At 40.6% G+C, this 13,014-nt stretch overlaps 1 protein-coding gene across 1 annotated transcript in view; it reads left to right on the top strand.

Annotated features, from left to right (window-relative positions):
• Positions 1-13,014, top strand: part of Nup93 (nucleoporin 93) — a 99,386-nt gene that overhangs the window by 25,752 nt on the left and 60,620 nt on the right. The window contains exon 3 of the mRNA XM_052166512.1: positions 3,813-3,930. Within this exon, the coding sequence (XP_052022472.1) occupies positions 3,813-3,930 (118 nt within the window). The remainder of the gene's footprint in view (positions 1-3,812; positions 3,931-13,014) is intronic.

Genomic DNA, 13,014 nt, shown 5'->3' with positions numbered 1-13,014 from the left:
GAGACTTTTGTGACGGGAAAAGGAAATACAATTAGAACATCTGAAGTAAACCTGAAGTTCAGTGTTCTTAAATTTGAATTGAAAGCAGTAATATTAACTCATATTGTAATTTGTCACAAGAAACCTAAGACAAAACTAAAAACTCCATTTCTAGCTCTGCTTTTGAAGAGGTCTAGGAACAGTACAGCAATCCTGGTTCCCAGAGAATTATCTATACAGTTCTTTAAAGGTAACTAGAGCTCTTTGGGGGTTGGCTGATCCCTGAACTGTGTTTAAGACTCACCTGAGACTGGCCATGTTAGATAGCACTTACAAAGACCACCTGGGGTCATTTCAGAAAGAACTTGCAAGATGGTACTGATGTATGTTGAATAGTGGTTTAATGTATGTGAGGTCCCATAAGCCAGAAGTCAAACACACACACACACACACCCTACATCAACACAAAAATGAAATGAAATTAAACTTTAAAACTTAGAAACAAACACAAAGAGGCTTCTAGCAGCCAAAGGTGAGATCACTTGAGCATCAGAGGGTAAGAAATGCATAGGGGATTGGAGAGATGGCTCAGCACTTTTGCAGGGAGCCTAACACCCACATGGCAGCAGCTCAGAACCATCTGGAACTCTAGTTTCAGGGGATCCAGCACCTTCTTCTGGACTCCACAGCATCATGTACACATGTGGTACATAGACATACATGCAGGTAAACACTCATACACATAAAATAGAAATAAATCTTACAAAAAAACCCAAAAACCTGTAAGAATCCAGTAGGTCAAAACATCAAATGTGCTGGGCAGTGGTGGCACATGCCTTTAATCCCAGAACTCAGAAATTCACCTGCTTCTTCCTTGAAATACAATATTTTAATCTTGCATTTTAATCATTTTTTTTATAGCAACCAGAAAAGGGAGACTGACAAGATAGGGGAAGATGTGCAAATTGCTTGTTGCTAATGCGATGTAAAATGGTGTGACTACTTTGGAAAAGGTCTGAGTTCCTCAAAAGACTTAACATAGCCAGGCGGTGGTGGCACACACCTTTAATCCCAGCACTTGGGAGGCAGAGGCAGGTGGATTTCTGAGTTTGAGGCCAGCCTGGTCTACAGAATTCCAGGACAGCCAGGGCTACACAGAGAAACCCTATCTCGGGGAAAAAAAAATACCGGGAAAAAAAAAAAAAGACTTACCATGATTCTGATTTAACACAAGAGCTCTGCTCTCAGGTATATACCCAAGAGAAATGTAAACATTCATACAAAATGTGTGTGCAGATGTTCTTGGCAACATTTTTCATAACAGTGAAAACCTTGGAAGTAGCTCAAGTGTCCACTGATTGATTAATGGATACATAAAATGAGGTATGGTATAAAATATAATGAAGTCTTAAATCTACCCTGGATAGATGAGCCTCAAAAGCATTATACTAACAGAAAGGAACCAGTCACAAAAGACCATTGTCTTATTTCATTTATATGCTTGTCAAAGTCTCATGAGGGGAAATAGGGAAGTATTTCTCAAGATAGGGCTTACTTTGTAGGATGATGAAATATTCTAAAATTGCTTGTGGTGGTGGTTGTATATACACTTCTATATATGAATGTACTAAAATTACTGAAGTGTATGTATACTGTAACTGATGATTTGGTGGTATGCAAATATGTATCAGTAGAACTTTCCTGAAAGGAGGAAGAACATTATACTAATACTTGATTCCTCATTTTGTCCGGGAGAAGTCAGGATAGGTCTTTGTGGAGCCAGGGTTGTGAAGCACTGTGGAAGGAAGGTAACTATTAAGGATTGTTAGAGGAAAGCTGTTTATCAGATTTGTTAGCTTAGAAGGGAAGCCCAGAGATGGTGACATAAGGAATTAAGAATCTACAGGGAGGAACTGTCCATATTTACTAGAATACAGCTAAGCATAGGGAACCCCTTTTTCTTCTCTGAGAGAGCTGTTAGATTGGGAGTGAAAATGTTGAATTACACTCACAGGTGTTATGTGTGATCCCAAATGCCACAACAGCAGCCCCCTTTTTCTTCTTCTCCATCTCCATCTCCATCTGGGGTCTCATTTGGCCTGGCTTCCTAGCTTCTTACTCAAGGTGAAAGCATACTTCATTAGTCACAATTTGAGAATACCAAATCACAATACAAATGTAGCAATCTAAAAAATAAGCCTAACTAGTTAGGCATGGAGTCACATTTTCTATATTTGGAGTTGAAAGCAAGACTTCTAAAAACAAAACAAAACAAAAGGAGTGGTAGAGATGGCTCAGAGGTAGGAGCCCTGCTTGCCCCTGTGAAGGGCCAACATTTGCTTCCCAAGCACTCATGTCATGTGATCTATGAATCTAGCTCCAAGGGATCTGGTGACTTTTGTGGGCACTGGTGTGCATGTGTATGTAATACACATATCAGTAAATAGAAATAAAAGCAAATCTTAGCAAGAAAGCTGACTTAACCTACCCAGATTTCTTTCTTTCAAAGAGCTTTAGGTATTAGTGAAGATCTGTTGGGTTTTTGTTTTGATTTGTGAGAGAAGGACTCTCCTGTAGCCCAGGCTAGCTTGGAGCGTGCAGTTTTCCTGGTTCAGCCTTTTAAACTGATGAACAGAGTTATGCTGGACTATTCATTCATTCATTCAAAATTTATTGTTTTGCTGTCTAGATGAGGAGAAATGAAGTTGGCTGTATTCCTAATTCTCTTCAGCAGCATTTATTGTTTAGAAAACAGCTTGCTATCTTATTGGCTGAGCAAGAGAGAGAATTTGAAGCTATAGTAGCATAGCTATTGAAGATAAGCCATGCAGAACTAGACCTTGATTCTTGTCTGACTGCTCCTGAGGTAGTTATCTGCTACTTCCCTAGACAGTTTCCTCAGCTAATGTTTAGACTTGGGCACTCCTGAAGTCAAACTGTGCTTTCCTGCTTTCCCCTCCAGAAGCAGTTTAAGCATAGAGTGGTGGTGAAGAGCTTGTATTCTAGTTCTAGGAGAGGTTTATTACCTATGTTTGCTGTGTCCTGGCTGTGTAAGTTTTGTGCACCTGTCTTAATTAGGGTTTCCATTGCTGTAAAGAAACACTATAACCAAGGCAACTCTTACAAAGGTAAAGGTTTAATTGGGGCTGACTTACATGTTCAAAGGATCAGTCCTTTATTATTGTGGCAGTAGCATAGGCGCTCAGGCAGGCATGGCACAGGAGGAGCTGAGAGTTCTACATCTTGTTCAGAGGAAGCCAGGAGCAGACTGATTGTCTCCCAGACATCTAGGAGGAGGGTGTCAAAGCCTACCCCTACAGTGACACACTTCCTTTACCAAGGCCATACCTACTCCAACAAGGCCTTACTCCTAATAGTACCACTTCCTAGGCCAAGCATATTCAAACCACCACAGCATCTTAGCTTCTCATCTGCAAAACAAGGTCAAATAATTGCATCCATCTCATGGATTTCCTCAGAGTGTTAGGTGCTCACTCACTTAAGGTGATGGTATTGTTTCATTCTGTAAAGAGGTCCTCTTTCTAAGTCAGTCATCACTAGCCTGGATATCTTACTCCCATATACAGTGTTATGTCTGTTCTTTGAGTTTGTAGACCTTTATGGGAAGGTAAGACAGCAGGCATATAAAAGCATCTGGCCAGAAGGTGAAGGTTTTCCAGTCAGGTGCTCTACCATTTGTTCTGGCCTCCTACTCCTGCTCTAAGATAGGAGGTTTTGAGTGAAAACAACTCTCTGATATCTTTTGGCGTGTGTATTGGATACCCTAACACTACCTTTTCTTTCTTGTCTTCCTGTCCTACATCGCCATATAGATCAGTTCTTCTCGGGTCAAGGGGACTTGACATATCCCATATTTCCCAGAGACTGGAGAGTCTGAGCGCAGCCACCACTTTTGAACCTCTTGAACCTGTGAAGGACACGGACATTCAGGTAAGGGCTGCCAGCCGCAGGCACAATGGAGCTTGTACCCAGGCCGTAGGCCCTGGCCCCTTTCTCACCAGTTAAGAATGCCACTTTCTTCATTAATTTTTTTCTTACTGAGAAACTAAAAGAACAAGAGACTTGGGTTTGGAGATTAGAGGGGAATCATTGCATTGTTTTCAGAGTGCTCTTTGTAGCTAAATTTAAGAAGGCAATTCCAACCTGTTACTTTTTAGATAATTTTGGTTCTGAGTACAGAGTTCACTTTTTTACTTGGGCTTAGTCCAAGGATACAGAGACAGGAATTCAGTTTCTATTGCTTTGTTTTTTTTTTAACTAGATCTCAGATTATTTTACTATTTATTGTTCACATTTCTTTTTGCATCTTGCTTGTATTGGGACTTGAAGTACTAGTTACTGAAATCGACTCAGTGATTTTCAGGAATATTTGGCTGCATTAGTGATACCAGGAAGCAGCCTAATAGAGCACTGAGTCTCACCGAGGCAAGCATAACACTCGCTGTTGCTTGCTGTTTTAATCTAATCAGAACTGCTATAAAACTGTTAAGAAGGAACCTCTTGCTTTGATTAGTTTTGAGTTGGAATGAAAGCACCTGCTGTTTGTATTGGTTTTCTTGTTCCTCTTCCTATTTTTGTTTATTTGCTTGAGATAGGACCCACCTTGCTTGGTCTGGCTCAAGTTCCTGGGCTCATGATCCCAGAACTCCTGGGCATTTGTGACTGTGCCACCACCTACCCCAATTTCCTTTGAAATTGAAAGGATTCAGGTCCCACAAAGGAGGCAAGTCCAGGAAGAAATTGAGTGGTAATTGTATTCTCTATGAGCCAGACTTAAATTAATACTGTATGCCACTACGCTTTGAAGACCTATTTCCTTTGATGCTATATTTCTGCATTTATTCTAATTTGGAAACCTGTAGTTTTGAATGGAGAATAGAAATTACTGATATTCATGATTTCCTTAATGAATGTTCCCAAAAATGTTAAAACCCAAAGATTTTTGTTTTTGTTTTGCCTTTTAACAAATATTAGCTGATCTCAAGTGTACCTGTTGGTGCTCTATCATAATACTCCTAACATTGATCAGATGGCATGAACAAGTGGGACAGAACTCAAACACTCTGACAGACAACTGGCTCTGGCTGTAGGAGTAAGAGCGATTATCTCTTCTAACCATTTGCTTAACATGAGAGCAGCCTCCTTCAGCACCCTGGTGGATGGTTTCCTAGCAATGTATGCTCAGTCACATCAGAAAGAATTTCTTAATTTGGAATGATTTTTGCAATGAGTTTTAGTCTTGTGTGGGAAAAGCTTTGAACTTTAAGACTAAAGTTGCTTCTATTTCAGATTTTTCAGCTCTAACTTGGACCTTTAAAATGCAAAATAATCCAAGACAATTGTGTATATAGTCCAGTGTCTTTGCTCATCTGTATGTGATTTTAGGAGAGGGTACAGGTGCTGAAGGCAATCTTTTATTTTTTTTTTTAAACCTATTTTTGGGCACTTTAAACTTTATGTTTAAGAAAGGGTCTTCTATTAGCCTGGAAATTTATCATATAAGGCAGGCTGCCAAGCCTGTGAGCTTCTGGGGATCCACATGTCTCTGCCTCCTGTTTCTCCCCTGATGGGATTACAGGCACACCCCGCCCCATGTAGCTTTTCACAGCTGAACTCAGGTCCTCATGCTTGCAAGGAAAGGGTTTTACTGCCTGGGTTTTCTTCCTGCCCTACACCTGCAAAGTAACTGGGAATTTATCATTAGACCTGAAGAAAGGGTCTAGACTTGGTTATTCAGCTACTGTCAACTTCATCTTCTTGCCAAGAAAGAAGGAAAATACAGCTTTGGCCTGAAAAGACTTTGAACTGGACTGCTGACTCAAGTTTATCTGTAGGAATTGATGGTTTTAATTGTGGTGTGTAGCTCAGTTGATCTGTGCCAGTGGTTCTTAATCTGTGAGTCATGACCTCTTTGGGGGTCACAGATTATCCTGCATGTCAGATATTTACATTATGCTATAGATATAGCAATAGAAAAATTACAGTTATGAAGTAGCAACAAAAATACTTTTATGGTTGGGGTTCACTACAATATGAGGAACGTATTAAAGGGTTGCAGCATTAGGAAGGTGGAGAACACTGTTTTTCAGTTGCTTGATTTTAGAAAAATATCTGGTAGTCTGTTTTCCTTTCATATACCATACACCTTCTATTTTTTTAATATTTTATTTTATATACATGGTGTTTTGACAGCATGTGTGTTTGTGTGAGGTTGTTGGATCCCCTGGAATAGGAGTTATAGACAGTTGTGACTTCAGTGTTGGTGCTGGGAACTGAACTCAGGTCCTTTGGAAAAGCAGGCAGTGCTTTTAACTGCTGAGCCATCTCTCTAGCCCTGATAAGTTGTTTTTGGTTTTTGGTTTTGTTTTTTGAGACATTGTTTCTATATGTAGCCATACCTGACTTGAAACTCACTAAGTAGTGTGGGAGGCCTACAGCTTGCAGTGATCTTACTGTCTTTGCCCTCAAAGGGCTAGAATTCTAAGTGTGAGTCACTACATCTGCTTGACTGACTTCTGCACTGGTACATGAACTTTTGTTTTTCAAATGTTGCATGTTTTTGAAGACAAGAATATACTATATGGAAACCCTGTATGCTAAGTATCAGAGTAGAACTGTCAGGTCTGTTTATAGGCTCCTGAATGCAGTCATAAAAGGATGGGCTGGGGCACTCTGACAGATGCTGGGCAGGGCTTCATTGCTCATGGTTTGTCATCTTAGAGGCTCACAGGCGTTTCTACATGTAGACTGGCTCTTTCTGTTTTGTAAACATTGGTTATATTTCCTTCTGTTTCTAATGGAGCTTGAAATGAATATGGGTTTTGTTTTTACTGTTCTGTTTATCCTAATCAGTGACGCTGGCATGCATTAAGAATGCATTTTTAAAAAGTTGCTGTGACCAGCAACGGTAATGCATCTTGGAAACCACTTAAATATACATATGAATGATACTTCATAGAATTTTTTAAAATGTTTATTGATTTCATTTTTTTGGAAACAATCATAAAAAAGGCCTACAAACTTGTGTAACAGCAATAACGCAATAGGACATACTGCTGAATGGACTATATTGAACTAGTCAAAGTGGCTTTATAGTTTTAGGCACAAGGCTTACAGAAATCCACTTACTCACTTTAGTCTTGACCCCCCATACACACACACACACACACACACATATATATACATACATACATACATACATATACATATTAAGGACAGATTGCATATATTCACCACGATCTGAATAGACCTCATCATTGACAAAGATGAATTATATAATAATATAGTATGGTTTCACAGAATGCTGGATTGTTTTTTTTGTTTTTTTTTAACCACATTTTTAGTATATTTCAAAAGGCTATACATCAAAAAGACTACAAACACATATTTCAATGGCTATGGGTAGGCCATAAAAATGGGAGCTGCATTTTCCAGTGTTAAGCAGTATTATTTCTAAATGGCATTAGACAAAAGCAATATTGGAATAATTGCAATAACTGTACCTAATTGCTAGAAAGTAATATTAATAGGTACCCTAAGACAATAGGGATTTATTCTTTTACAGTTTTGAGTCCAGAAACTTGAGTACCAAAAAATGTTAAACCTTTCATTAAAAATCCTGAAACATCTTCAGCTGAACCCATAGAGAGTACTAAGTAGGCACTTCGATAGCTGTCCTGTGACTAGGTAAACAGAGAGTGTATCCTCCGCTTTCTCCTTGGGACCTTTAGGACATGAGGACTTTAGGACTACACACATCTTGATTTCAGAGTTGAGTGCTACCCATTCTGTCCAAACACATCACTGAACAATAATGTGTTAGAGAGCCTTCAGTCCAGACCTTTTCAGTTACAAATAGTCTGCTCCTTATAGAGCACCGAACACAGCAAGCTACCCCATCTTTTTTCCATAGAGTTTTCAATGTAGCCTTTGGTCTCCTGGTAGTACTGTGTAGCCTGTGCTGGCCTCCAGCTTAATAATCTGCCTTAATTAGTAGATGAAACTGTCTTAGAGTAAAGAGAAAAAGAAATATTAAATAAAGGATACATTATCATAAGAAAATTCAGAGTCAGGAAAGCTGATCTGTCATGTGCACGGCATTGATGTTGAGATGCTGGTTAAGCTGTTTGCTTACCACATTGTATTTATGATAAAATATTCAGTGTTTTCTTTTTCTGTTCTTGGAAACGTAGAGTATGCTCAGACCACTCAGTTTATTTTTTAAACAGTGAGAATGTCTTTGTGAATTTAAAAAGTGAAACAGTGGTATAACCCCTTATCATCCAAATTGGTATTTTCAGTTTGTCTTTTGATTTTCTATCTTGAGAAAGAGACATTACCATTTAGACACAGCTATATAAAACATGAAAGAGAAAAAGAAGTTGTGTACTCACTAATTGTGCATTTGGAACAGGTTGCAGAAATCTTGTGCAGTTTGCTGGAGGGAATGTTGGATTTACTAGAGTGATTGGCACAATGCTCTTTGGGAACATCACTGGGTGAATAGTAATTCTGTAATAGTACAGCCGGCAATGTCCTTTAGTAGTTAGAGTGGCAAGCAGTATCTTAATACTCAGACTTCTTTACTCTCTCTGTGTGTGTGTGTGTGTGTCTGTCTGTGTCTGTGTGTTTGTGTCTGTGTGTCTGTGTGTCGGTGGTGGTGGTGGTGGTGATGGTGGTTGTGGTTGTAGAAGATACAGACTGGCCTTAAGATTGTCCTGAAGGGTGGGATTAAGTTGTTAGCCATTATTCCAGGCTCTAGGACTGTTTGTGACAGGGTCTCATAGGCTAGCCTTGGCTAGCCAGGCGCTTACAGTGCAGAACAAATTGGTCTCTGCCTCTCAGTGCTTGGATGTGCCCATTTTTAAAGAAGTTAGTTTGTTTTTTTACCTGATTCCAGACGTTTAATTGCTAAGCATATGACACACCTTGGAAAGGTCTAGCAGAGCTGTGGTAGGAGGCTGACATGAGGGTCATTCCTAAGGTTGGCCTCCATCTGCATGCCCACCGTTTGTGCTGCTTATCTGAGGGATGAGAGGCCAAACGCACCTTCCTTCTGTCTTGCTCTACAATGCTTCATATGCTGGAATGGTCTCTCTGTACCAGTTGGTAGTCTGATTTTCATGTAATTGGAAAACAGGAGGCTATTTCATGTACTCCGTGGTTGGAAGTTTTTAGTTAAGCATTTGTGTTTATTAATCTTTTTTATTGTATCTCTCCCAACCCTAAGAGAGTCTGTGGGAAGTTCATTTTTTTCAGGTTATAGAGGTTTAAAAATTTTTTTGTGTGTCATGTGTTTTCCTGTATGCATATTTGTGCACCACGTACACAGAGCCAGAAGAGGAGTTAGGGACAGTTTTGAACTGTCATGTGGGTTCTGGGAACTGAACATTGCTCCTCTGCAAGAGCTCTTAACAGCTGATCCACTTTCCATCTCTGACCATAGAGGATTTGAATGGACATTTGGACCTTGTCTTTTCCCAGCCTGAAATAGCATTTCTCCTGGTGCAGTCTGGGGTTAGTGTTCTTAAGAGTCACCAGCAGATGAATCTGAGTGTGGTAGCATCTGAGGTCTATTGGTGGAAGACAAACCCTTTTCAGGAGTAGCAGGTAAATTTCAGGCCAAGATTAGGCGTGGCAGCTGAGCTGCATTCAACAAAGCTTATATCTTTCTATGCCCAGCTCTGCTTCGGAGGCAAGAGCTATGCCAGGTCTTGTTCTCCTTGTGAACACAGTGCTTTCCGTACTCACACTGTTCAAACATATTTGCTGTCCTTGACACTGAACCCTGACCCTGTATCAGTCTCACAGTTGGCAAAATCCAGTAAACTTGTAAAAATTAAAAGTGTCTTCACAAGCCAGCCTGGTCTATAGAGTTCCAAAACATTTAATGCTACATACACAGAGAAACCTTGTCTTGCAAAATAAACAAACACAAAAAAGTGTCTTCATAAGGCAGGCTACTGTGTATCCTGTTTTGTATTTATAGTTAAGGATACTAATACTACCATGGTGAGAACTGAAATGATTACGTTTTCCTGCCTGCTTGTGATCAGAGAAAAAGGCAGGCATTGTGGTTTGGTGGCAGAGTACAATTACATTATTTGGTGAATGGAAATAAAAACTGTAACCTTTGGAATCAAACAGGGTTTGTGGAAAATGTGAAGCTGCCTTTCTGTAAGCCAGGGATATAAAATTTCAGTCCTTTTATTTATCCATTCACACTTGCTTCTGAATGCCAGGCTTTCAGAACAAGCAAGCAAATGGCTGCTGAATGCATTCTGAGCAAGCAGGAAATGACAGGCTGCTTTGTCTTCCCGGTCTTTCTTATATCCTGTAGTGAGCCAGAGAATATCAATTACTACCTTAAAGAAGAAAGAAGTTGGAACAGTTCTTTTTGAATATCTGGAACAAGCCCACAGCTAAAATATTTATCTAACATTTGAATAGAGCAGGGCAGATAGATATTGGCAGGGCTGTGCCTTTGAACTGGCACTGAAGCGCCCCTTCCTCCTTCATTAGCTCTCTTAACCTGCTGCTATCTCTTGATGCGCTATCTTCTGAAGCTGGGGAACTCAAGTTGTCATCTTCAGCATCTTTAAAAGACTTTGTTCAGAAACCAGAAATGAGCATGTCCTTTTATCTTCTCAACTATTTGACAGTGGCGTGGATATGATTTGAGTTAAAGCCTCTTCAAGCACTGACAGCTACCTCTTGGGCAGCCCTTGACTCTGTGCACCACCTGGTCTGCTGCCACTGTGCTCAGAGATCCATCTTCTTTCCATTTAAGGTTGCAGCCTGATGTGGCCCCTTTGTTTGACCAACTAGTTGCAAAGTCTGGCTCTGTAGCTATGAAACTTGGGGCCTAGAGGTTACTGTTGTGTCTCCACCCCCAGTGCCTCCTCTGAGAAGAAATGGAGGGAGAGGCGTTTAGTCTTGTTTGGTGAGAGAAGGAAGCTAAGGGTGGAACGGCAGCGACATGTGTCACTTAGAACCAGCTGTATTGATGATGCTTAAAGCATTTTCCAGCTTCACAAATGCCCACCTTCCATTTTGGGTTTGAGATGTGGAAAAAAGGCCATATTGCTGTGGTAATGCCAAACCGAGACCCTTCCTTCTGACAGACATGACTTGCCCTGTCACAGGAGCAACACAGGCCCATGTGCTACTTTAGGTACTGAGGTGCTTTTCAGAAACTTGGAGCACTTAGAGTACAGCTGTCACTGACAGAGATTGTGAGGAAAGAGCCTGTGTCTCCTAAAACATACTTAGAAGCAGGACTGGGCTGTTTGTGTAAAACAAAAGGAGATTGAGGTTAACAGACTCTTAAGTGGATTGTGGATTTGTTGACTACGTTTTATTTCTGTTGCCTAATTTGGTTTATTTCTTGGAATGGCATGAGCAAGATGATATGTAGTTGCATTCCTCTATTGCTTTTAAAAATGCTGTTACTTATCTGAAAGCAGGCAGAACACCTTAGGAGTTTATGATATACTTAATTTCCTAAAGAAAGCAGAATACATGGGCGTGCTATTCTCTGGACACTTTGTCCTCAGTTAGGCTCTCCCATACTCGGAGTTATGTCAGGCTGTCACAGTAGGGCTTGCCTCTAAAAGAGCAGGGCCTGGTGGATCCTTGAAGGTTTGAGTATGCAGTGACATCTGGTTCTGTGATGAGGTCTCAAGCTGTCCTGGATGTCTTAGTGTTGAAGAAATGTGTGTGTGGGCAATTAGTAATTCAAAAGCTGCTTTTTGAGGGGAGGGGAAGGTTTTCGAGACAGGGTTTTTCTGTGTAGCCCTGGCTGTCCCAAAACTTGCTCTGTAGACCAGGATGTCCTTAAACTCAGAGATCTGCCTGCCTCTGCTTCCTCAGTACTGGGGTTAAAGGCATGTGCCACGACCACCCAGGGCTGATGTTTCTTAATAAGCTTTCTATTTATATCTTAAATATTTTGAGAAAGATACCTTATTGTTTTATTTAAATTGTATATGTATGTGGGCACACACACCTCTGCATGCATGGAGCCAGAGATGTAGGGGAAAGGCCGTATTGCTGCCTGGTGTGTTCCTCAATCCCACCCAGCCTCATTTCCTTAAGAAGGGTCTCAGTGAACTGGAGCCAGGGTGATGGCCAGTAAGCCCCAGACGTCTACCTGTCTTTCCTATCAATGGTGGGGTGGGCTTACAGGTATGTGCAGGGCCAAACCCAGATTTTTATGGGGGTGCTGGGGAACTCAGGGACTACCAAGCACTATTGCCCCCTGAGCCATCTTCTCAGGTCAGATGTGCTACCTTTTGAATGAATGTGGTAGGTGTCGCTCACTTTTGGGGAGACTTAATAGTAGAATAATGTTGAATGAGTAAAAAGCTGGACACCCGAATATTGATGCAAAGCCCTGCTAGATTTGGGGAGAGAGGAGGAGTAGCAGGAGGACCAGATCCTTTCACTCACTCACTCACTCACTCACACTCCAGATGCTGCTTCCTAGCTATCATTTTCTGCTTGCTGAACTGTCAGTTAATTTACTGTCCAAAGCACAACCTGTTATTTCTCAGACTGCTGCCCTATAGGTGCACAGTAAGACTTGTATGTAATCCAAGAGCAACTTTTGGTTCAAAATGCCAAGTTTTGTGTTTGTGCAGAGTAGGTTGTATGCCTCTTCTTGTTTGATTGTCTTTTGTTGTTGTTGTTTTTGAAGCTGAGCTTGAGTTAGAAGGATGATGCTAGAAGCAATTTAAAGGGCACTTCACATCTTTACTGTAATACTGGACTATTGATTGTTGACTTATTTGTAGACTTAATGTAGACCCATTTCCTTACTTTGTGTCTAAGTGGCCATTAAGCTCTGGCAATGTGCCGGAATGTTGAAGTCTTGTATCTTATAATATGATTTGGCTGCCTAAGGGTATTATATGTGTTTGAATTTTAAAGACACAGACAAAGCTCTCAACTTTGTGTGTATTCTAGAATATAAGAAAAAAAATCATCTACATCAAGATTACTCACTTCTAGGAG

This window comes from Apodemus sylvaticus, chromosome 21 (assembly GCF_947179515.1).
Source record: "Apodemus sylvaticus chromosome 21, mApoSyl1.1, whole genome shotgun sequence".
Taxonomy (NCBI): Eukaryota; Metazoa; Chordata; class Mammalia; order Rodentia; family Muridae; genus Apodemus; species Apodemus sylvaticus.
This window is presented reverse-complemented; position numbering and strand designations above follow the sequence as displayed.